Source organism: Cyprinus carpio, chromosome B8 (assembly GCF_018340385.1).
Source record: "Cyprinus carpio isolate SPL01 chromosome B8, ASM1834038v1, whole genome shotgun sequence".
Lineage (NCBI taxonomy): Eukaryota > Metazoa > Chordata > Actinopteri > Cypriniformes > Cyprinidae > Cyprinus > Cyprinus carpio.
In genome coordinates, this window is record NC_056604.1 from 24,993,822 (window position 1) to 25,018,291 (window position 24,470).

A 24,470-nucleotide genomic window follows, 5' to 3' on the forward strand; every position below is an offset into this window, starting at 1 on the left:
TGGCATGTGTGACAGGACAAAGGAACCAGAGCAGCAGCTCAGAGTCTTACAGCTGAGGCCTACACACACACACACACACCTTACTCTCGTTTAAACTTTACTGCTTGTACTGCGTCTTTTTCTCCTCGTGCATCTCTTCATCACTCCTACTCACTCAATTATATAGCAATTCTATGCCTCATTCTTGAATGTGCTGTCATATTCAGCTAGACCTCATGCTCCTTTCTTTTGCCATTGGATGGAATTGTTTATTATTAGTTTAATCAACACTGAGTCGGTAGACTTTATTGATTCAGTGCATGTTAATCCAAAGGAAAAATAAAATGACTTTGGTTGACTTCCCCCATCCTTGTTGGATTTTTCAACTGCTTTAGTCCAGCCATCTGTCTACATTATAGTACTTTTCAGTTTTTGGATTGAATCAAGTCCTGATGGATATAATCAAATCCCATCCTAAACTCATTAAATGTCCTGTTTTACTTAAATCGTATCGAATAAGTAAAATTGCCTGATAAAATCTAGTTTTGTTTGATATAAAGTTGAAGTGTAATGATGCTTTGAGCAGCGGAGTGCATGCAGGAGATGCATGTTGGAGTACAGACTGCATTGTTCCCTGATCTCATATCATTTTTTCTCTACAATAATTGAATTGACTACAATATAGTAGTATATTTAATGTATTATATTAATGTATTTAATGATTGCTGCTGCATATTTAATGTGTGTGTGTATGTAGATGTGTGTGTGTGTATATAACATTCGTGGAGTTATGCAAATGCTGTGTGTGTGTGTGTGTGTATATATATATATATATATAGATATATATATATATATATATATATATATATTATATATATATATATATATATATATATATATATATATATATATATATATATATAGTTTTCGATCAGTATATTTTTTTAAATGTAAAAATAGTACTACTGTAAAATATTACAGTTCAGAATATTCTATTTTAATGTTTTCAGATATGATTTATTGAATTTTCTGCATTACTCCAGTCTTAAGTGTCACATGATCCTTCAGAAATCATTCTAATGTGATGATTTGATGCTCAAGAAACATTTCTTATTAATGTTGTGCTGCTTAATATTTTTGTGGAAAAAAGTATTGATTTTTTTTTTAGCAATTCTTATTAGAAATTCAAAAATTTCTGAATGGAATGTTCAAAAGAACAGCACTTACATGAAATGCATTCTTGATGAACAGAAATATTAATTTATATATAAATAAAAGTTGCCTCACACTTTAGAACAGTACTGTATTAATGTATATAATAGTGATATATCTGCCAGTTAGCCGATTAATCAGCCACAATTATTTGGCCATTTTCTGTTTTGAAATATCTTTAAGTAATTTTTAAAAAGTTGGTGTTTTACCTTTATTTAGATAGGACAGTGTAATTACAGGAAGCAAAGCGGGAGAAAGATGGGGGGCAGATGGGGAAAGCTACACGAGCTGGGATTCGAACTCGGGACGCTGTATGTCAGCACACTGCCCATAAGGCTATCAGTGCAAACATTTTAAAATATATTGAGCAAATATCGTTCAGGAATTGTGTGTGTATAAAATCAGTTTATAGTGACTGTTCTTGAGATGTTGTAGTTTTAGATTACAGCACACATGAACTATTTTCATTTGTGTGTGTTCAGCTGAGTCTGTGTGTACACACTTGTGTTTTATAGTTTTTTTCCTTCCAGTCCCCTGCTGTGGTATTACTTATATTAGCTTAAGCTCAGTAAAAATCTTAAACAGGAACCAGCACTGTTTTAATAACAACTCATTCCTCTCTCCCCTCATCCTCTGTTCCTGTTTCTCTCCTCGTTCTTTAGCGGTTAATCTCTGACATGTTTCGATTAATGCAGAATAGTTGCCAAACAAATGTGATTAAATGGCACAGAGACTTTGACCCAGAATTAGTCTCACTGAGTGAGAACTGGGGCCGTGGGGTAATGCAACACCTCGTAGAGCTCCGGTGCCAACGGCTCGCTTTGGGCCTGTGTACAAACACACTACGTCTCTGCTTCAGCTGTCACTCAATACTGTGTTTGCCCTTCAGGTTAACGGTGAAAGGTCAAAGTTCAGGGTCAAAAGCTGAGTGGGTTTCTGGAGACGTGTGCTTCCCACAAAGGCTTTTCCTCAGCACCAAGTTAGATTGGTAGAGATTTGCAATTGACTAATATTTGCGAACTTTTCTCTTATATAACTCTTCACTGCAGTTCAGCAAGCCTTCTAGAAGAAAACTGTTCTTGCTTTTTCAATAACAGGTCCTTGACCCTGAAGATCCATCTTAATAGTTCATATAAAGGCTTACATGTTTGTTTTATGTCATCGATTCTTCGTTCTGAAGTGAAGTCGTGTTCTGCTACTACTACTGCTAATAATAAGATGAATAATAATAATAATAATAATAATAATTATTATTATTATTATTATTATTATTATTATTATTAAAGGGAATATCCCTACAGAGTAAGTTCCTCCAGGCTTTAGAAGAATGGGTAAAACTGGACTTTATTTGAAGATGAAAGGTTTGTCTTACTCGATTGTAGTTTTTATCATGAGATCGGCTGTTTCAATATGATTTTATGCCTTTTTCTTTTACCCTTGATACCTAAGCAAGAGAAAAACAAGATTTTAAATGTTTCTCATAATGCAGTTCAAATCACAATGACTGTATTTGTCCAAAATTGACCAAATCATGCATCTTTGATCTTTTTTTGTCTTCTGTGACCTGTGTTTTATCCTCTACTGTAAGCGTATTTTTTTTTTCCTTACTTTGCGTGATTGCGTGTTTCATACTCTTTCTCTTAGTCAGACTCTCTGGATGGGTTTGGTTTAAATACCTGCGAGCCAGTGCAGTCATAAGTGGCCGTAGTTGTCGCCGTAAGAGGGTGTTGAGGAGATTTAGTATCAAAGCTCCTAGAAATCTTAATTCCTTTTCCATTGTTCACACCTCATTTTAATAGTGTGACACATTCTTGCTTTTCTACACTAAAACGAATTCCACCTTTACATGACATCACCCTGCTATTTGAGTTGGAAGTCCTAACATACGTTATCAACATGTGAGCAGAGCATTGGGAGCTTTTTTTATGAGGCCTTAAGACGCCAGCGCGCTGAGGTAAATATATTTAATAGCCATTTACAGTTTATGGTGTGGTTACTACTTGCAAAGTCTCTATTTTGACGAAAAAAAAAAGGCTAACATAACGTTTGTTTTCCAAACGTTCTCACCATTCAAATCCACCTTGCGACACAATGAATTTCCACTAACGCTAGGCTTCTAATCCCATTCAAAGTCTTCATTCGTGAATAAAAACAATAGACTTTGTTAGCTTGTTAGTTTAACTTGTCCAGCTAATTTCTCCAACGTGTCACGCACACAGTCGCTCCATTAGCGAAAAAGCTGGTTCCTGTTCTGTTTGGCTTTCCGTCCATTATCCTTTTCTCAGGGTGAGTTTTTGAACCGTGTTGAGGAGGTGAGGGGGCTCCTGACCCCTCGGACCCTCGACCCGGTCCACAGCCACGCTACGAAGATTGTCTTTGGACTAAAACCTTCACACAGTCAGTGGGGCTGGATGCTGTTTGCTTTTCTTATTGTGTTGCAAGCTTTTCTGTTTGTTCTGCGCTAAAACAACACCGATGATGGAACGGGTTTTGAAGAAGGCTCACTGGTGTTGAAAGCCAAAGATTTTGCCCTGGGCGTTACGAATTAAGATTATCTTACTCCTGAATGAAGCAATCAGTGGGTAACAAAAGAAGTTAATCTGATAATTGAAAATCCTGTTATCCTTTATTCACCCTCACCTTGATTTTCAGTGGAAGAAGAAAAACACGTTTTGAAGAACGTTCATGCTGCTCTTGATAATAACAATGGATGGGGACCAGAAACCGTCAAGGTCCAAAAAGGGAGAAAAATAATTATAAAAGCATCGTGAGCTGTCCATACAACTCAAATGTTGTATTGTTAGTCTTATGAAGCTATATTATAGCTTTTTGTGAGGAACAGATTAATAGTTAACCTTGCAAGACCTGACATGCAAAATAATAGTCAGAAAAATCTATTTTCTGACAGAAGAGTTTATGAAGCCTTTAATTCATATGATTCATCATAGTTTTTTTATAGGTCCAAACTAAGCAACAAATATGCAATTTTGGTGCAATTGCTAACATTTATGTGATGAAATTATGATTTGAAATCTTATTTTTAACAGTAAAGCAGATTACATTTCATAAAATGCATATAACTATAAGTTGTCACTATATCTCCCAATAATCTCTTTAAATGCTTATTTTAAAATGCTTTTATGATTATAGCTGTTTAGTTTTTATTTTATTGTAGTTTTATTGGAGCCAAACATAATGCAATGCAATACAATCATTGCAGAGCAATGAACAAATATTCATTCATTTAAAAATATTGTAAATAATAATAATATTCTTACATTTACTTTGTAAAAATGTCAGTCAGGTTGTGGTTCATGTGTCTTTTTGCTGTGTCTTTATCTGTACTGACTTACTAAAAGGCTTTTACTTGCTAAAAATATAAACTCAATCAAACGACAGCAAAATTGATCATGTTGATAAACCTTTGAGCCTTTGAGTATGAAAGCAGTAGGGTTTGTAGGGTAAGTTATTTACTGAAAACATTGCTTGACAGTCATGGTCCCCCCCTTCGCTTTAATTATATGGTAAAAGAGCAGCTTGGACATTCAGCGAAACGTCTCCTTTTGTGTTCGTCGGAATATTCTTATATTTGTGCGCACAGTTTGTCTGTCATGACTGCGTGCCTGCAAGTACACATTTTTGAGTCAGTAAGGGAGCTTCCCTGCTGTGTGTATGCATGTTTCTTGGTGAAGAAGGATGTGTAGAGGGTGTATTAGGTTGTAAAGCTCAGTCACCACACACATGAGGTCCGGGCCTGTTTCTATATGCCTCTACTGCTGAGCCAAACATACATCCAGCCCTCTATAGACAGCTGTGTGTGTGTGTTTCTGTCAGAGCAGCTTAAGAACGAACACAATCAGTGCTCTGTTTTCATAAGGCTTGTGGTATGTGTGAGCAGAAACAAATGTGTTTAATTTAGCCCTGTCTGTTCCTTCCCCCATCTCTCTGTCCGTCTCTCTTTCTCTAAAGTGATGTGTCATGGCAATGAAAAGGCCGGTTTAAATGGTAGCAGTGTGTGTTCAGCCTCTTGTAGCACAAGCCCTTATTGAGGAGCTGCACGATCAGATTTACACCCGAGCAAATATTTATTTTCTCATTTTCGGCCGCAAAAAGCTTTTTAAAGGCCGGGTTTAAAGTGATACCTGTGCCTCATTTTGTAATCTTAATTCTGTGTCAGCTATATAAACTAAACACTCCTGTAAAATGGAGCCGGTGAAGTTACAGTGCCTCATACGTCACATCTGGACAGAATTTGTCCGACTGTAAATGAAGGTTTACAGATTTTATAGCAGAAACATACTCTATGCTAGTTTACAAGCATGCAGAGCCAATAAAAACGAAGTATGTTGTTGTGTCATATATGTACTTAAAGTTAATTTTTGTGTTTTTGTGATGGATCTGTTTACCAGGATCTGTTTTCATTTACATACAGACTATAAATGTTCAGTTTCACTAACAAAGAAACATGAGCTAACATTAAAAAATACTTATACAGCATTCATTATTCATTTTAAGATTTACTAATATGTTTTTAAAATCAAAAGTTATGTTACCATTAACACACTATGATCTGACATGAACAATTAAGTTATTTTTTTAATAACTAATGTTAATAAAGATTTATAAAACCTGTAATCCTAACCATTGACAGTTCATTTCAACTAATGCATTAACTATCATTAACAAATGAGACCTTATTAGATCTTATATAGACCTTATACTTACCAAAATGTATGTTACCAAAATTTTAATAATAATAATAAATAAATAGCTACATGTATGAATGCATACATAAATAGCAGAAAACAAACAATGCATATGTGCCATGGATAAAAAATAAATAAATAAATTGCATGCTCTAAGCAAATAATTCATTTTAATATATATAATACAAAATAATGCAGGGTCGTGATCAACTGCATATAACTTATAAGCTTATAAACACATTTAAATATATCAGACTGAAACTGATTAAATGCTAATATATTGATCATCCATAGTGAGAATGGTTCTCATACTTGTGTTATGAATCACATTCTGACACATATTGGTACGTAACGATACATGATTTTTAGCTAGAAGTGTTTGCATTCACAAGCATGTTTCAGCCCATAAACACACCTCAGTTATAATATTTTTACAGTAAACATCCAGTCATCCATTCAACAGCTACAGTTTCTGGGGTTTATTATGATGACGTTTGAGTCCAATTTCTGGCAGGCTGAAGAGTTTCTTAAGCTTAAGTCCCCTAAAGAGCTTGAGTAAAGGCAGTTAATATAAAGTTCTTTTTCCATCAGCATTAGTGGTTAAAAGTATTGCCTCTGTTGTGAGTTTAATATTTGTAGAAGAATCTGTAACAAGATATGCCAGGTACTGAAAAACCTCAGAACACACTGGTAATTGACTGAAACAATATGGCCGCCTGCCCTCAGCGCTGACAGAGCGCCAGCTCTCGGCAGATGCCCCGATTATTTTCTTGTGCTTCTAATTATGTGTAAGGTTTCGATTGACCTTGCGTTGTGTTCTTGAGTACAATAGCTCAATTATTCCATCGCGCTCGACTCCATCAGATCTGTCTCTCATTCTACGAGTGTGGTGTGAATAGAAGCCTGTCCATGGGCAATGCAATGGTATTCTTCCAGCTATACTGTTCTCCATTTAAAAAATATAATCTCCACCATCTATTCTGATTCGCTTCTAGAGGAAGTCACAGTTGACGACTGAATCATAAGGACACCTAAAAAAGAACGAAAAAGGATGCTGAAACAGGTTTAATATGATAACATGGGCATACAAAGATCCTAACTGCACAAATTTAAATATAGCTTATTTTTTGTGGCTATCAGAGCAGAATATTGGTTTTGGTTGTCCAAGTTTCCAACAATTATTAAATTATGCAAGATTTAGAACTCATGCAGATCTTCACTAGTTAATTGCATAATGACATATTCACAGTGATTAGGCTGACAGTATAATTGTGAAAAAAAAAAACAGTTTTTGAGATTATGTTCATGTACTCATATTTTGAGGCAACAGGGTAAATAAACACAGTGAGCATCACATATGCTTCAGTATGTGTGTATTAAACCAAACCGCGCATCTGCGACATTCATTCATTCAGAGACACACACAAATTATATTTAAGTGGTCTTTTTATGGCTTACTATTTACAAATACTAGTCTATATCGTGTTTTGATTGAAGTGTACTGACCTGCTTTTAATGTATCTGTCCAAAATTTGCCAAATTACGTGACATTCAGTGTTGTACAATAAATAGGGCCCTATTAATATTAGGCCCATAGGGCCCTAATATTGCAATGCTTTTAATTCTCTTTAATTGGACCATTAAATTCAGTAAAGACAAAGATGTGTATCTAGTTTAAACTTTTAAACAAAAAAACAGAGTTGGATATGGTTTGATTAATTTCCATGAATCAGTTTAAATTGTCAGTTTTTAGTGGACAATACATTTACGTCCTCAGCATGTCATTTTTCCCATCGTTTCCTAAAAAATCTTGTTTTTGTTGATTTTCTAATAAGAATGTACTGTAAGTAGGTTCTTATTTCCATGCTGAAGAGTACAGATTGTGTTTACGGTGTGATGAATGCATTTTAAAGGAACGTTCTCAATGATCCTTGTGTTGCTTCGTAGCTAATAAACAAGTGTGGTCTTCAATGGAGTGGGAAATGGGCTCTCCATGCTGTCCTGGCCCCGTTTGATGGACTGGTGGTTACTTTAAAAGCCGAATCCATCCATCAGTCCTGGTCAGATCTTGGAATCTCTCAATTGTTCGGTTAAACCTTTGCCCCGTCTCTATGCTTCCCTTACGCTCATAGAAGCTCTCACGCACCTCCGTCCGTCCTTCCTTACTAATAGTTCTTTTGTACATAAGAGCGTGTTAAGAGGCCCGTGAGCTCGGCCTTAATAGGACCATGTTGCCATGGAGATGTGTGCACTCTGGCAGGTTGACCTTTGACTTGGTTTTTAGTGTTTTCAGGCAATGAATGGATATGCAAGGAGGGCGCGCAGGTCACAATAGACGCCCGATGAGAGCAGCAGAGCCTTGTCAAAGGCACTTAACTTCACTCGGCCCAAAGACTGAGGAATACTTCAAACATGGCAGCCATTACCTTAGTGCTAGATACATACTTCAGATACGGCAGCCATCAGCCTATTGACAGTGACCTCTAGTCAGCTGGAGTGTGTAGTTCATGTGGATGCAGTTACAATCCACTATTATGTTCCACTATTACTGTCATTAAAAGTGGTAAAATAAGAAATTAAAACTGAAAGAAAAAAAAGTGTTAGCTAATGACACTCTTCTGTCTGCCAGCTTAAAGATGGAACTCTAAGGTAGTTCACAACTATTGAAAGCTGTCTGTTTTAATGATGATTAACAAATGTAATATTAAATATATTTACAATTTTTTTGTGAAGTATGAAGCTCTGATTTCAAAAGCACAGTAAAACTGGTTTACAGTTAGTATTTGGTGTGGTACTCAAACTGATTATGCAAAAGAACCTTGGGTCATATGAAACCTGTTTTATTTTTTCCCCAGTTTTGTGTTTTCCATTAAGATTATATATATATAATATATATATATAATAATAATAATAATAATAATAAATTCATTTACTAAAAATGTAATAAAATAATAATTTATTAATTTTAACAACAGCAGAACCCTATGAAATGTTTTATTGTAGTGCTGTCTGTTTTACAATTTTTTTTTTTTTGGATTCTGTGTTTTATGATTTAATACAGCTTTACTACCAAAAATGGTGGTGAACAAATTCAATACATAAACTTTAAAAGTCTTTTAAAATGAAATCAAACAACTTTCTTTTTTGGCAAAAAAAGTGATTAACAAAATAGGTTTACTGTTAAAATTAAAATATGGACAAAATATGTGTGATACTCCTTAATACTGTAATAGTTATACTGTTTTAATACACTGTATTATTATATTGCATTACTTAAAGTGCATTCTATTGTACGATTGATATTTCTGTCATTTCTGTTAAATTATTTGATGATACTTTTATAGAATGAAATGTTAAAGTACTGAATAGGTGCAGTAGATGAGACACAGAACATACAGACTTCTTTTCAATAGTGGTCTTTTTGTTCTTTTATAATATAAAAATTCAAAATATAAAAATTCAATTCAAGTTTATTTGTAAAGTGCTTTATACGATACAAATAGTTGCAAAGCAGCTTTGCAGAAAATTACGTTTCTACAATATTGTTATGCAATCCCGCACACTATTGCTAAATATTGACGTTTATTTACAAAAGCGACGTTTCGGTACACTGACCTTCATCAGGCATATACATGCTATTAAAGTCAAAACATTTTTAAATACACTCCCAACCAATGAGTGTCGTCAACATTACATGTGGACCAATCACCAACTCCTACATCATAAATAACATGGGCTCATATATCCAATAAAAACACTTTACAACATTACAAACAGATGATATTACACCATTTAAACGCAAAGTTAATCATGTTTGTAAAGTCACAATATCAGACAATTCAAATCTTGACAGAGTTACTATCATCCCATCTTGAACAAACAGACACACTTTACAACATTACATTACATAATGCTTTTAATATCTTTTCTCTAATGGAGCTCTTATTCTCACTGATCCTTTGTTTCAATTGACGGGATGTTTTTCCCACATAACACAGACCACACGGACATTGAACAAGGTACACAAGTTGTGTTGATTGAGTATTGTTCTTTAATAATAACATACACTATTCCATCTGGTGATTCGATTCCATGTGCAGCCCTGCTTTTGATTTATTCATTCAAATTTGGCAAAATTCCGTGACATTCCGCATTATACTGTAAATTCCATTTCACTGCACTACAAATTTCAATTCGGACCCAGATGATACAATGTGAGAACAAGGGAGAACACGGTGGAATCGAATTTGGGTTTGGAAAATCAATCGAACTGAGTAAGAAAACAGCCTCAGACGTTGTTATGGTCTAAAAAACGCAAATAAATAGCCTCATTGGAATGTTTCGTCTAGCCGTGCTGTAAATAACTCCTACAGCCAAAACAAACACACCTGCGTGCTGAGCGGACTCGCTAATGTGGCAGCGTTTACCTATGAGAATGTGTTCCCGTCGAGGGAAACCGCTCAGGGATGTGGATCTATCGACATTCTAAGTTAAACTAGTGAGGTTATTATTATTAACTTAGCGTGCCAGTGAGCACTTGTTTAACATTTGGGTTTCCTCTTCTTTGAATGCCATACACTTTTACCTAAATCGCTATCATTGATCAAGTTTAATCTCTGAAGTCTGGTTACATTCCAGACGGTCTGACCAAGCATTGTGGATGTTGATCTCACTGGAGCTGCTTCAGGTCCACCCAGATTCACTGATAGTTAATCTCTCTCTCCAATTAGCATGATTGTATCTTGTTTGCGTAAGAATGATTTGTATAATTATTTAATTACCCACAACGCACTTACACAAAGGCGCCCGGTTTGAAGCAGGCGGGCCGTTCTCACCTCTTTTGTGTGTGGCCTGTGGTAAGCGCTGGTTGTGTGGTCAGGTTGGACTAACAGTAGGTGTAAATGACTAGTATTAAACTGACGGCTTGTTCTGACAATAGGCCGTTATGTGGGGCCGGACGGTGTGTGTGTGTGTTATCTGTGCTGGGCTGCTCAGATTGAGAGATGTGATTAACACTTTAACACACCGGCCACAGGGAGGCCCATTTGGGTTCATCGGGGGGTCCTAAATAAATACAGGCCACATGCTGGGTGATTGGCATTGTCTGCTGGTGTGGAGGACATGTGTGGAGTTCAGCTGTGGTTATGAGTAATGGTCATTTTCTGTGCCGAATGAAATTATGCTGTAAAATGTGTCATTTTTATTATGTAATTGTACCATGAAACTGTGGTTGCTTAATGTTTTAGTAAGATATTTGTAAGTTGTTTTTTGAAAAGCCACCAAAGTTGCATTATTATTTGATAAAAAAAAAAATGTACATGCAACAAACATGCAAACATAGTTACAGAATAATGTTCAAAGATATTTTAATGTTTTTGAAAGTCTCATATGCTCACTAAGGTTGCATTTTTATTTGATCAAAAACTGTAATATTGTAAAATGTTATTACAATTTAAAATAACTGTTTTCTATTTTAATATATTCTAAGATGTAATTTATTTCTGTGATGTCAAAGCTGAATTTTCAGCAGTCTTCAGTATAACATGATCCTTCAGAAATTATTCTAATATGCTGATTTGATTATGAAACATTTCTTATTATCTATGTTGAAAACAGATTTTGCTGCTAAATATTTATTGGAAAATGGATTCTTTGCAACTTCAAAAGAATAGAATTTATTTGTAATAGAAATATTTTTGATATTTTTATAAATTATATAAATTTTTATAAATGACTTTGCATTCACTTTTAATCAATTTATGATTTAATAAATATCAATTTGTTTAAATACATAATGTTTTTGACCCACACATTTTTGAACCGTAGTCTGTTTTGAGCTGATATTTATTAGTTTTCAAATAATTTTTTCTTATGTACTTTTTGATTTTGTAATAATTATATTTATTTAAATTATCATTGTATGAAATGTGCTATTTTAAAAAAAAATTGCCTTGCCTTTCACTTATAAATATAAACCATCCACTTCATATAAATTTTTTTTAATTTATTAAACTGATGTTTATTAAATGATTTAAAAAATATATACTACTAAAATTAAGTTCTTTACTAAGGAACGTGCATTATTAAAGAGTGATAGTAAAACATCATCATCCAGGCTTTTAGATGAAACTTTTTAGCCTAAAAACTTGGTAAAGTGAGCGACACAGATCTCGAGCGAGCAATTGAAAGCATGTCAGCCCCTCATTACCTCCACGGTGGAGCTGTAAGTTTGTCAGGCCGCTTCTATTTGGGTGCTGTTGGCAGGCGCCGCGCTCTCCCTCAGTAACAAATGTCCCTCGCATCTGCCTCACAGCATCCCTGGCAGCGCTGCCTCGTCTCCTCCGAGCTGACAAAGCCTCCTGGCCCCCCGTTCACGTCTCTTTCCATGAAAGGAGGCAAACAATTGGACTCTGGCGCTGGCACCTAGCGGGCCCAAGAGCATATGCCATATTCTCTCTGTTCACCAAACCAAAGGCCCGGTGCTTGGCTTTTCTCTGGAATATTCTCCGCCACCTTTTGTGGCATCTGTGTTCTGCCTCTCATTAGGAGAGCGTTCGACTGATGTTCGCTCTGAGCGTTGGAGGCCGAGGCAGAGAGCTGGAAGACAATTAGAGAGGAGAGAGAAATGGATCAGATAGCTGGAGGATGACGGCGTGTGTGAGGCCTAGTTTTGAAGTTGAGAGACTCTATGTAGGATGAGGAAGGCGGGAGCCATGACATAGAGTCTTTGCTGCTTGGAGAGAAAGTTTCCAGCACAATATGGAGTCTCTAATAAGTGGAAAATGTTCCAGAATCCAAATGCATAAAATTTTTGATTCCGACTTAAAATAAATGCAGTGTCAGCAAAAGCAGTATGATAAAAAAACACAGATATCAATAAATACTTATATTTATAATAACAATAAGAGTAATAGATACACTTGATTTTATATAGCGGATTTTAAAACTCAGTTTTGCTTGACAGATAATATAAATATGATTAATAGTGTAAAAATTATTCCACCTTATAATAGTTTAACACAGATATTCAGTAAATAATCACATTTATAATAATATTAACATTAGTATATACAGTACATTCATGTGATATATATATCATTATACATTATATAAAATGTGTATATGTGTGTGATATAGTATGATATAAATTAATATCACTATAAACTATTTTTTTCACTTTGTAGTATACATGATAGATATTAAATATAAATAGATATTAAATAATTATGTATAAACAATAATAATAATAAAACATTAGTAAATACATGAATATGTAGTATAATATAAGATAAAAATATAATTACTACAAACAATTCTTCTACCTTGTAATAAAGTTTGTGTAGAAGATATATTAAAATAAATTACATTTTTAATATATTATGATATATATATATATATATATATATATATTTACATATATATGTATGTATATGTATATATATAATATATATACATATACATACATACATACATACATGTGTGTGTGTATGTATATATATATATATATATATATATATATATATATATATATATATATATATATATATATATATATATATATATATATATATATATATATATATATATATATATATATATATATATATATATATACATGTGTGTGTGTGTGTGTATATATCTATATACATATATGTATGTGTATATACATATATATACATATATGTATATATATGTATATACGTATATGTATATACATATATATACATATATGTATATATATATATATATATATATATATATGTATATATATGTATATATATGTATATATATGTATATGTATGTATTACTATACATATATATATATATATATATATATATACATATATATATATATATATACATATATCATATATGTATATACATATATGTATATGTATATACATATACATATATGTATATACATATACATATATGTATATACATATACATGTATGTATGTATGTGTGTATATATATATATATGTATGTATGTATGTGTGTATATATATATATATATATATATATATATATATATATATATATATATATATATATATATATATATATATATATATATACGTATATGTGTATATATATATATATATATATATATTATATATATATGTATATAATATATATATATATATATATATATATATATATATATATATATACACACACATATACGTGTATATATATATATATAACACATAGTATATATATATATATATATATATATATATATATATATGTATATATAATATAACGATATAATTCATGTAATGATATAATTACATGATAATGATAATAATAAAAATGATTGTAACATTAGTAAATGCATTTGATTTTGTTGCTGGTTTTAAAATTCAACTTGCTTTACGGAGCAAAAAAAAAAAATAGAATATTAAATTGTGTTATTAAAAATTATATTCGCGAATCAGTTCTTCTAGTTTGTAATATAGTTTATATAAATGCACCTGGTTGCAGATTTTAAAGCCAGAGCTGTCCATTTTAGTAATATAATAAACACATTGCCTGTTGCGTGTGACTGCTGCATATTGCTACATAGTATTGACGTTGTTTTTCCTCAAGGTTGTGTGAATATGACACAATATAATCTTGATCTGAAGCCGTTATCAATGCAGTGGTTGATAAATGTTTGCGGTGCTCCTCTTCTCCTCACTCTCGAGTTCATGCCAGTTCTGTCTTGTTTTAAGCACAGCTCAAGGGCACCTGCAACACATTAGCCCAGCGCCTGAAGTCTACTGTAAAAGCTAATTGGCAAATTGAGTTTATGTGTGTGTTTCCAGTCCCGTGTCATTGTAAACACTTACTACAGGATTGCATTCTCGTTCTGCCCAAAGCGCTTTTGTGATTGTAACCACCTTGTCGTTAGGAGCTGAATTCTGCTGACCAGCAAGAGAGGTGTTGTTTTTTCACTGCTGACCCTCTGAGCCAACTTGAGGACAGGTTTAGTGGGCCAGGGCCTGACCGCAGCGGCGGGGCAGCCGGCACCAGTGTTTAGATAGAGCCGAAGTGCTAAATGGACAGGATGCTGAGAGAATTGTGTTAGGCTGAGGTGTTGAAAATGGCTGAAAAGCCAGAAAATGAGAATAGAAATAATTTTAGTTGAAGTCGGGAGTGTAGGGTGGTGAAGGCAAACCGTCCTGTGAGTAGTATTGTCATTCTTAATCTTTAATCCAAATGTGATAACTTTCTCCATTTCTGAAACAACTTTTTGTTCTTTGAATAATTACACATCTCATCCTCCTTCCACTGTTTTTAATAATCTAAATCAAGTCCTGCCCCACATAATTTCCTGCTGAACATTATATTAAAATGCCACTATTATAGAAATATTACACAAAACTCACTCACATTTTAAACTCGCTATTATGGAAACCTTAAATTAAAAAAAAAGGAAAAGGTAAAAAAAAAGAAAGAAAAAAACATTTATGTAATGTTATGAATTTTACTCACTATTATGGATATCTTAAACTTTTTTTTTTTTTAAGTTTTTTTTTAAATTTTTTTTTAATATTTGAAAGTCACTTATGGAAATCAAATTTTACATTTCTTAAATATTTATATAACATTACACATTTGAAAAGGGATAATTATGAAAATCATACATTAAAAAAATACTAAAAAATACTAATAAACTTATTTATTTAACATTTGAAAGTTATTTTTTTATTATTATTATATATTAGTAGTTATATATTACTGTTATATATTATTTTTGTAATTATGAATTTTAAACTCACAATTACAGAAATCTTACTCTAGATATTTAAAAAAAAAAAATGTATACTTAGTACAAATTATAAAAAAAATGTGCTTTTTAAAAATATATATTTATGTAACATTACACAATTTGAAAATTATGGAAATCTTGCATTAAAAAATACATAAAACTTTCATTCATTCATATATATTTGAAAAAGTTACTTTAGAAATCTTAAATTGACCAAAACGACCAAATTTAACATTTAAAAAAAAGTTACACATCATTACACACAAAATTACACATTTGAACATGGCACTAAAAAGGCCCCAAAATAATACAGTTCCATATTAAAAATGTAAGAAAAATTAAGTTTCCAAAAAACTTTTATTTTATTTATTTTTAAGTCCTTAAATTTTACTTTGACTTGTACCGTGTGCTTTTAGGCTTGAGATTGCAGTGTTTAATGTTTAAACAATGTAAAGTCTTGTTTTAAAGCACTAGTAATGATGGGAGACAGATCTAGGGACCCTTACTGGAACTAGGCTTCTTTACTGGAAGCCGTTGTCATGTTAACAATACTTTTTATGACTTAATATGTAGATCTGTGTGTGTTTATATCTTGGGCTGGATTCCTGCAGTGGGATAAAACATGAGCAGCTAAAGAGAGTAATAATGGCTGCCTTCTGTTTCTCTTTAGCAGTTGTGTGGGCTCAGGATTCCTACCCTAACATCAGCTTTCGGGATATACGTGTGTGTGTGTGTGTGTGTGGCAGGGATAGTAGGGGGAGATGACTGATGTCAACCCGAAGAATTTCCTCTCTTTTGGATGGGAATGAGGGGCCCGCTCTGCCCCCCGAGTCCCCCAGCTGTCAGGAAACAATACCCTTGGCCTGTTCAGACAAAACTCATTCCTGAAAGTGTTTTTTTTTTTCTCTCTGTCCTCCCGCTCCCTCCCCTCTTCCTTTTGTGCTATAATGTCTTTTCCATTTTTAACCGCGGCCGTGTAAACTTCCTTCCTATGAACGCTGTGCTTGAAAGCAAGGTCGAAGATGTAAAGGTTCAAAAGTGGACCGGACCCCACATTAATTCAATTGAAGCCTTGCATTTTCCGGCTGGATTTCCAGTCATGAGCGGCATCCAAGTCTTAATATAAACACCAATTAATTAAATCCAATTATCATGTTTATTAAAGGGAAATTAGGGCAACATTTGGCCAAACCCAATGACTATTGATTATTTGTGCTTATAATTAAATGATATGTAATACCATTTAAATAACAATACACATCTTTATTATTTTCAATTATAAAGTGATGCCTTAATAAAACTGTAGCATTAAAAAGTATTTATTTATTTATTTTTGTGACAAAATTGTATAGAACTTTGTCTAAAGCTGATGTTAAAATTTTTAATATTTTCACCTTATTGTTGGCACTGCTTTTTCTGGCTTTATTCTTTTTGGCTCTATTCATTTTTAATATAAAATGACAAAAGAAAACCTTCTGTAATGTATTGCTTTATTAGATTGTTTTTTATATATATATATATATATATATATATATATATATATATATATATATATATATATATATATATATATATATATACATATATATATATATATATACTTCAATTTTCACGTTCAATTCGATGTTAAAGGTTTTGTAATTATATAACACACAGTTTATATACATTATTAATTTTAAAGATTGCTAACTAAATCCTAGTTTTTTTTTTTGTTTTTTTTTAGTGTACCTTTTGGAGCAGGAACATGCATTAAGAATATAAACGGGATCAGTTTTGATTTCTTGCTGACTTTAATGCGCTCTGCTCAAGCACTCTTTCAAATACTAGTATGAGAATATTCGCTCAAACTAAATGTGTTTTAATGAATTTTAAATTCTTGAGCAGCCTTAAGAAATCCATGCACATGAAAACCTGCTGTATCCGGCAGTTAAAAACTGATATTCAAACCAGATGTCTGAAGTGAACTCCACTGAGACTTCAGCTATGACCATAAGACCAAATGGAGCAAAACATGAAGATCTGAACACAACCTCTGCATTTATTAAAAAGCGCATTGTGAGTTAGTGAGTATCAGCGCACCTGTTTGGCCCACATTAGCCACACGAAGTTTACGCTGGTCGCTAGTTGAAGTGATACAGGGAGAGGTCAAAAGTGCAGGGCTGTTCACTTGAGCTTTAATAGATGTGGCTGTGTTTTTACCACGGTCCAGTTTTCCCACCTCTCTCCATGGGATTTCCTCTCAGCTGTCCCCTACACGACACACACACACACTCCCTCGATAGTCACCCACAGCTGGACTCTGGGAGGAACACATTCTCCGACAAACACAGATTTCACACTCTCACTCTCTCTCCGTTACACGCACACGATACAGACACAGGTGTTTGCGAGTGGAATTGCTCTCTGCTGACCATTCGATTTATTTATGAGCCTCTGAGAAGCAGATCTCATGCTGGAAGATTCTGTTAAGTCTCTTTTCAGTTCGACGGTTAGTCATCAGCAAGGCCTGTCTAGACACACACACACACACTTCTCCGTTTTTAAAGGTGCTATTGTAAACAGGTCTGACAAAACGTGTTGGTTGACTTTGCCACCCACTGAGGTGAAGTTTCTGCACCTGTTTTGTGCATGAACTTTTCTATTGACTTTTGATAGAGAGATGTTAATTAAAATGCGATGTTGATGTCTCATCGATGTTTTATTGTTGTGTTTGACAGTATCTTCAGATGAAATGGCCTCTTCTGGACGTTCCAGGCACAGCAGCACTCAGAGACTCACGATCACCTACTCCAGGACAATTAGTGAGTATCTCACTAACACACACACACACACACACAGTGGCCACTATATGTATGCAGACACTTTATATGTCAGTGCATCAGATGGAATGGACATTTATTGTACAGACAGATGGCACAAACACCATGACGACTTCAGAATGTATCTCAGTTTTCTTTTTCTGCCAGAGAGTAATTTATCTCACAACTCTGACTTTTTAGTTTCTCACAATTGTGATTCTGTTTATATCTCATAATTCTGCGTTTAAGTCTCATAATTGACTTTTTTTTCTTATTTTGCATTTACATCTCACAATTCTGCATTTCTAGCTTGCAATTCAGCTTTTATAGCTTTTATATCTCATAATTCTGCATTAATATCTCATAATTCAGACTTTTCCTCTCGGAATTCTGCATTTATATCTCATTATTCTGTTTATATCAGGCAATTCTGACTTTTCTTGTCAGAATTAAACATTTGTAGATTTCAGTTTTGTTTTGTATCTCATAATTCTGACTTTTTCTCAGAATTGTGAATTCCTATCTCACAGTTGTGAGTTTCTCACACTTCTGAAATTAAAGCATGCAGTTGTTTAAATTTCATAATTCTGCATTTATATCTCGTAACTCTGCATTTATCTGACAATTCTGCTTTTATATCTCATAATTCAGCATTTCTATATCATAATTGTTTATATCTCGTACTTCTGCATTTATATCTCATAATTTGGTTTATCTCGTTCTTCTGCATTTAATCTTGTAATTGTTTCTTTTGATTCTGTTTATATCTTGTAATTCCTTGTACTTCTGCATTTATCTCATAATTCTACGTTTCTCACAATTCTGTTTATATCGTGCAGTCAGTTTTGTGCATCTATTGAAAGTCAATGCTACCAAAATGTAAAAGCTTCAAACTGAGAAAAAAAAAAAAAGTAAATGTAAAAAAAAATCATTGGAGTATGTTTTACATCACATTTTTAGGGTACATTAATGTAATCCATATTAATCAAGCATTTTATTCTGAAAAGAGACAATAACTTTGTTGAACAGAATAATTTATTTTATTCATATATAAACATTGAACAATGCACATACAAGCACAACAAATAAAGTAAATGGAAAGTGCACATATTTGATGAGCTTTATGTTTATATGCGTTGATCAGTGTTTAAATGGATTTAATATTGCCAGTTTTGTTCTGCACATGAATGAAAGTCTTACGGGTTTATAAGGACAGGATTTGCTTTTTCAATGAACTATCCCTGTAAAGTCAGTATGAAATTAGTATGAAAAGTAATTCCATGTATTTTATTTATGATCTTGTTGTGAATGATTCATTCACATGTTTGTTTTAGTTGACGTGTACAAGGCCACACTGAATTTAAGCAAATCACATTCAGATGTTTGTTTGTTTTTTCCCATATCAAATCCCTGATGTGTTTTTAATAGTTGTGTCAGGTAATGTTTATTGATGCACTTGTATTGATTTGTGTAATTGATGTGGATGACCATGCAAAGCATTTGCTTTTGTTTGGTGTGCAATGAGAACAGCTTTTCTGAAGAGGCAAGAATCAGAAAGTCAAGTGTTTCCAGCCTTCAATGTATTTGAGAATAAAATGAATTTATTTTATACTGTACATAGTCAGTTATACAACTAATGAAATCTGTTTTCTCAGTGAATTTGGCTCAGAGCAGAAAGAGTGGTACATATATGCCACTCCTTAGTGTACAGTGATCGCTGCTGGATAAGAGCGAGCTTTCCTGTTGGGCAGATCTGTGTGAATTCCAGTCAGGCAGGTTGGAGGTCAGGAGGTTTGCAGGATGGTAGTTTGTGTCCTCAGCCGACCTGTGTGGTTTGATTCACCTCTGGTGAGCTGATGAGAGGTGATAAATTTAACCAGAGCGTTACATTCTTGCTGTGGTGGAGCATGTAAATGTATGTGTGTGTGTGTGTGTGTGTATGCGAGAATGTGTCAGGATGAAACATGCAAACACACAACATGAGGAACCTCAGAGGGTGAGCCAGGCAGACTGACCCGTACTAAACCGGTTTCAAAGCAGAGTAGGTGAAAGAGTGACTTTTCTGTATGCAGATATGATCATCAAACTTTAAACATCTAATACGTGATTAATCAGTAGTAGTAATGTAAAATTTATTGTAAAAAAATCATCATCAAACATTATACAATAGATAATCCACACTGAATTTAAGAATAAGAAAAGTGTTGTTTGATGACAAATTTAAAGTAAAAAATTAACACATTATAAAATGTAAAATTCACATTGAACTTAAGAATAGAAGTGTTGTTCATTGTAAAATTTATTGTAAGAAAATTAACAAACATTGTATAGTGGATAATACTGAATTTAAGAATAGAAAAGTGTTGTTTAATGTAAAATGTATTGTAATAAAATAAACAGACATTATAAAATGTTTAGTTTACATGGAATTTAAGAACAGAAAAGTGTTGTTTAATGTCAAATATATGTCAAATATATATATATATATATTATATATATATATATATATATATATATATATATATATATATATATATATATAATATATATATATATAAAATTAACAAACATTATAAACTGGATAATCCACATCAAATTTTATTTATTGTAAAAGATAAGACTATAAATAGTGGGAATTTATAAAATGAATGAAATAAAAATGGTTTAAATGAAAAAAAAAATCAGATTTTTTAATTTATTTTTTTTATTTAGAGTAACCAGTTTATGGATTATAATAGAAGTAATGGATTTTATAAAACCAAAGCATTTGGAAAAGTTTTTACTTGGGTTACTCTTTAAATTGTCTAAATTTGATTTAATTTCAGTCATTTTTCTTCTTAGATTTTAATTTTTTTTTTTTACTTAAAATCTTTGTGAAAAGTTTTTTTTTTTCACAAAGTATTTTTGTATATTTTTATTCATATTATAATTGAAGTGTGCCGTTCATGTCCAAATACTTTTTGGGGTACATGAAAATATGTGAATTAGAGTCTCATGACATTGTAAACAATTAGATTTTTCCTTAATCTGACGATAAATATGATTAAGTTGTATGACTAATCAAAGCAATACATTAAAGCATTACCTCATTAGCAGTTATTCCCAGCCTTTAAAGAACAGTTCAGCTACTTAGCGGCTATAAGTGGATTTAATGACTTGATTTGTTGCTCTTACTTAGTCTGAAATCTCCCTGCGACAAGGACACATAATAAATTGTTTATACCATGGTTAATGGAAACCTCAAATCAGGCTATTAATTATTTAAATCACACTTTTATAAGCGCTAACTTCACGTACAAACCGAATGAAGCAGTTATCAGCACAATATGAATGAAGCACAGTTCACGAGCGTCGCACGAATCTCTGAATACTCTGCGTGCGTTTACTGCGCGCTTGAGAAGTGTGATGAGATTTGTGCAGGGTATTCCTATTGCGAAGCTGATGGTCAAATATGTGATCTACTTGAATCATTTAGAGAAACAGCCACTTTAAAATGTTATGGAGAAAGTCAGTATCTAAAAAAGGCAAATAAACTAATAAGACTGAAGAAAAGAGATGAAAACAGTCTTGAACCAGCACATATATTAAAATTTTTTTAACCTACTCATGACCACCTTTACTAGAATTTATCATGTTTTATTGTAGGCTTATTTATTGTGTAAAATTTAGTCTAACTTGTTTTAGAATTTATATGAGATAATCTGTTAAGAGAATAGATTTTTCCCTATAGATTTATATTACAACTGTAGCATGTTGTAGCTATTGGTTCTGAATGTGCAGGCGGTTGTCTCTTCATAACAAATGCTATATTGATTAATTAAAAAGTCATTAGTCTTATTATAGCCAATGCTACAGTTAAGAACTAAGGTACATGGCCTTCAGATATTCCAAAAGATGGCGTATATTAAATCATTAAGAGCCAGGTGAACTGTTAAGGAGTAAGAAATAATATCAATATAAGAAAGTGTTAAGTCAGATTGACTTCCCGTGGCATGTTGAATTAGAACAACTGTCAAACTATAGCCTATAAGTGACTAAATAATATAAAATACATTACATATATAGGCTATATATCCTATGTAAACAAGTAATTGGTTTACTATGATGTTACTTTATTGCACCAACATTGCATAGATGGTAGCACAATACACAATTTCACAAAAGTAAAATATAAGCAAACAAACAATTAAATAAACCTTATGAATGAGCATGGTCCGGGACTCTACTAAAACAGTTCACACTTAACCCCCCCCTCAATGTTGAAAACAAAATACGTCCTTGCAGACGGATGACTGACAATGTCATCATTGAGTCTCCGGCAGCCAGAGGGCATTCAGTTGCGTGTGTGTGTGCTTGTTTCAGTCTCCTCTATCCGGCTCAGGCTCGCTTTGTCACAGTAACCCCTGAACTCTCTCTAACCTCCAAGTACACCATGAGATTGTCCTTAAAAAACACAGAGAGCCTTGTCTCACCGCCCAGCCTGGCCATTAGGCCTTTATTGTATTTGCGTTATAAAATGCATGCACTCGCATTACGGGATCAGCAGAAAATGCGACATGTAGTCGGGTAATGGCAATCAAATTAGCTGTACTTGAACAGCGAGTATTGAGGATTTGATGAGAGCGCAGTCTTCCTTCCTGTGGCATTCCTCCGCCCGGACGCCCCTCTCTGGCCCTTTTTACGGCCGACAGCTGGAGTGAAGGGATTTGCTTAACCTTGGCGTTGGCTGGAGGATTGTTTGAGAAAACATCTGATCTTGAATGTCAGACTCGATGAGGGGAATTTGCATCAGGGCGTGAAGAGGGTGACTGAAGGGTGAGCTCAGGTGTGTCTTTATTTAAGGTTTTTTATTTGTGGAGGAGAATGGCGCCGTGAATATGACCCGCAGGGAGCGAAAACTATCACCAAACAACAAGTCACCACAGCATACCTGAAAAATATCACATGTGTGATACTAAAGATGGAGATCAGTGCTAATGTGATCCATGACTGTAGGTTGATCATTAGACGTCTTTGTCAGCTTATTCAGCCAATAAGAACAGCTTTTTAAATTATTAAATAGCTTATTAAATGTAATATATTTCAGTCAATGAAAACTCACATTAGAATATAACATTGTCACAACCGGAAGTCTAATATATGGAAGCTCATGTTTGCTTCAGTTAAAAATAAAAAATAAAAATAAAAAAAGAAATTTTATAGTTGTAAGATATTTTTTGTAGTTGCAGCTATTTCTCACAATTATCTAATTTCTCAGTTGCGACTTTTTATCGAAATTACAAAAATTTCTCAATCACTACCTCGTATCTGTCAATTGCGACTTTTCCTATAATTAGCAACTTTATTTTCTCATAATTGTGACTTTTTATCGCACAGTTACGACTTTTTATCAAAACTGCGACTATTTCTCACAGTTGCTACCTCATCTCTCTTTTGAAACTTTTCCTATAAGTTCATAATACAAACTCATAATTGCTACTTCATATCTCAGTTGCGACTTTTTTTTGTAATTGTGACTTTATATTTCATAATTGCTAATTTATATATGACAGTTGCAACATTAGAATTGCAACAATTTCTTTTGTTACCTTATATCTCAAATTTATGACCTTTTTTATCGCACAGTTGCAACAACTTTTCGGAAATGCAAACAGTTTCTCAAAATTTCTACCTCGTATCACACTTGTGACTTTTTATCAGAATTGCAACTTTATTTCTCATAATTGCTACATATCTCATTTGCAGTTTTTCCTCAGGACTGCAACTTTCTCATGAATGCCACTTTTTTCAGTTGCAACTTTTTCTCTGAATTGTAATTATTTTGTAGTACAATTACAAGAAACTGCAGTTATGAGAGAGATTCAGTGACATGAGTAAAATTACTGGAAACTGTTGCAAGAAAAAAAATAATTTTCTTGTAAAAGCAACTTCTGTTTTTCATTTTTTGTAATCTCATAATGTGACTTATTCTAAATTTTAAACTCACAATTACCACATTGTTTTCTTTTGATCTGAGGTG

The 24,470-nt window shown here is 33.1% G+C and overlaps 1 protein-coding gene across 1 annotated transcript in view; it reads left to right on the forward strand.

Moving 5' to 3' along the window:
* The window catches only part of LOC109094448 (transcription factor 7-like 1-B), a 55,161-nt gene that overhangs the window by 16,922 nt on the left and 13,769 nt on the right, over positions 1-24,470 (forward strand). The window contains exon 4 of the mRNA XM_042730245.1: positions 18,371-18,454. Within this exon, the coding sequence (XP_042586179.1) occupies positions 18,371-18,454 (84 nt within the window). The remainder of the gene's footprint in view (positions 1-18,370; positions 18,455-24,470) is intronic.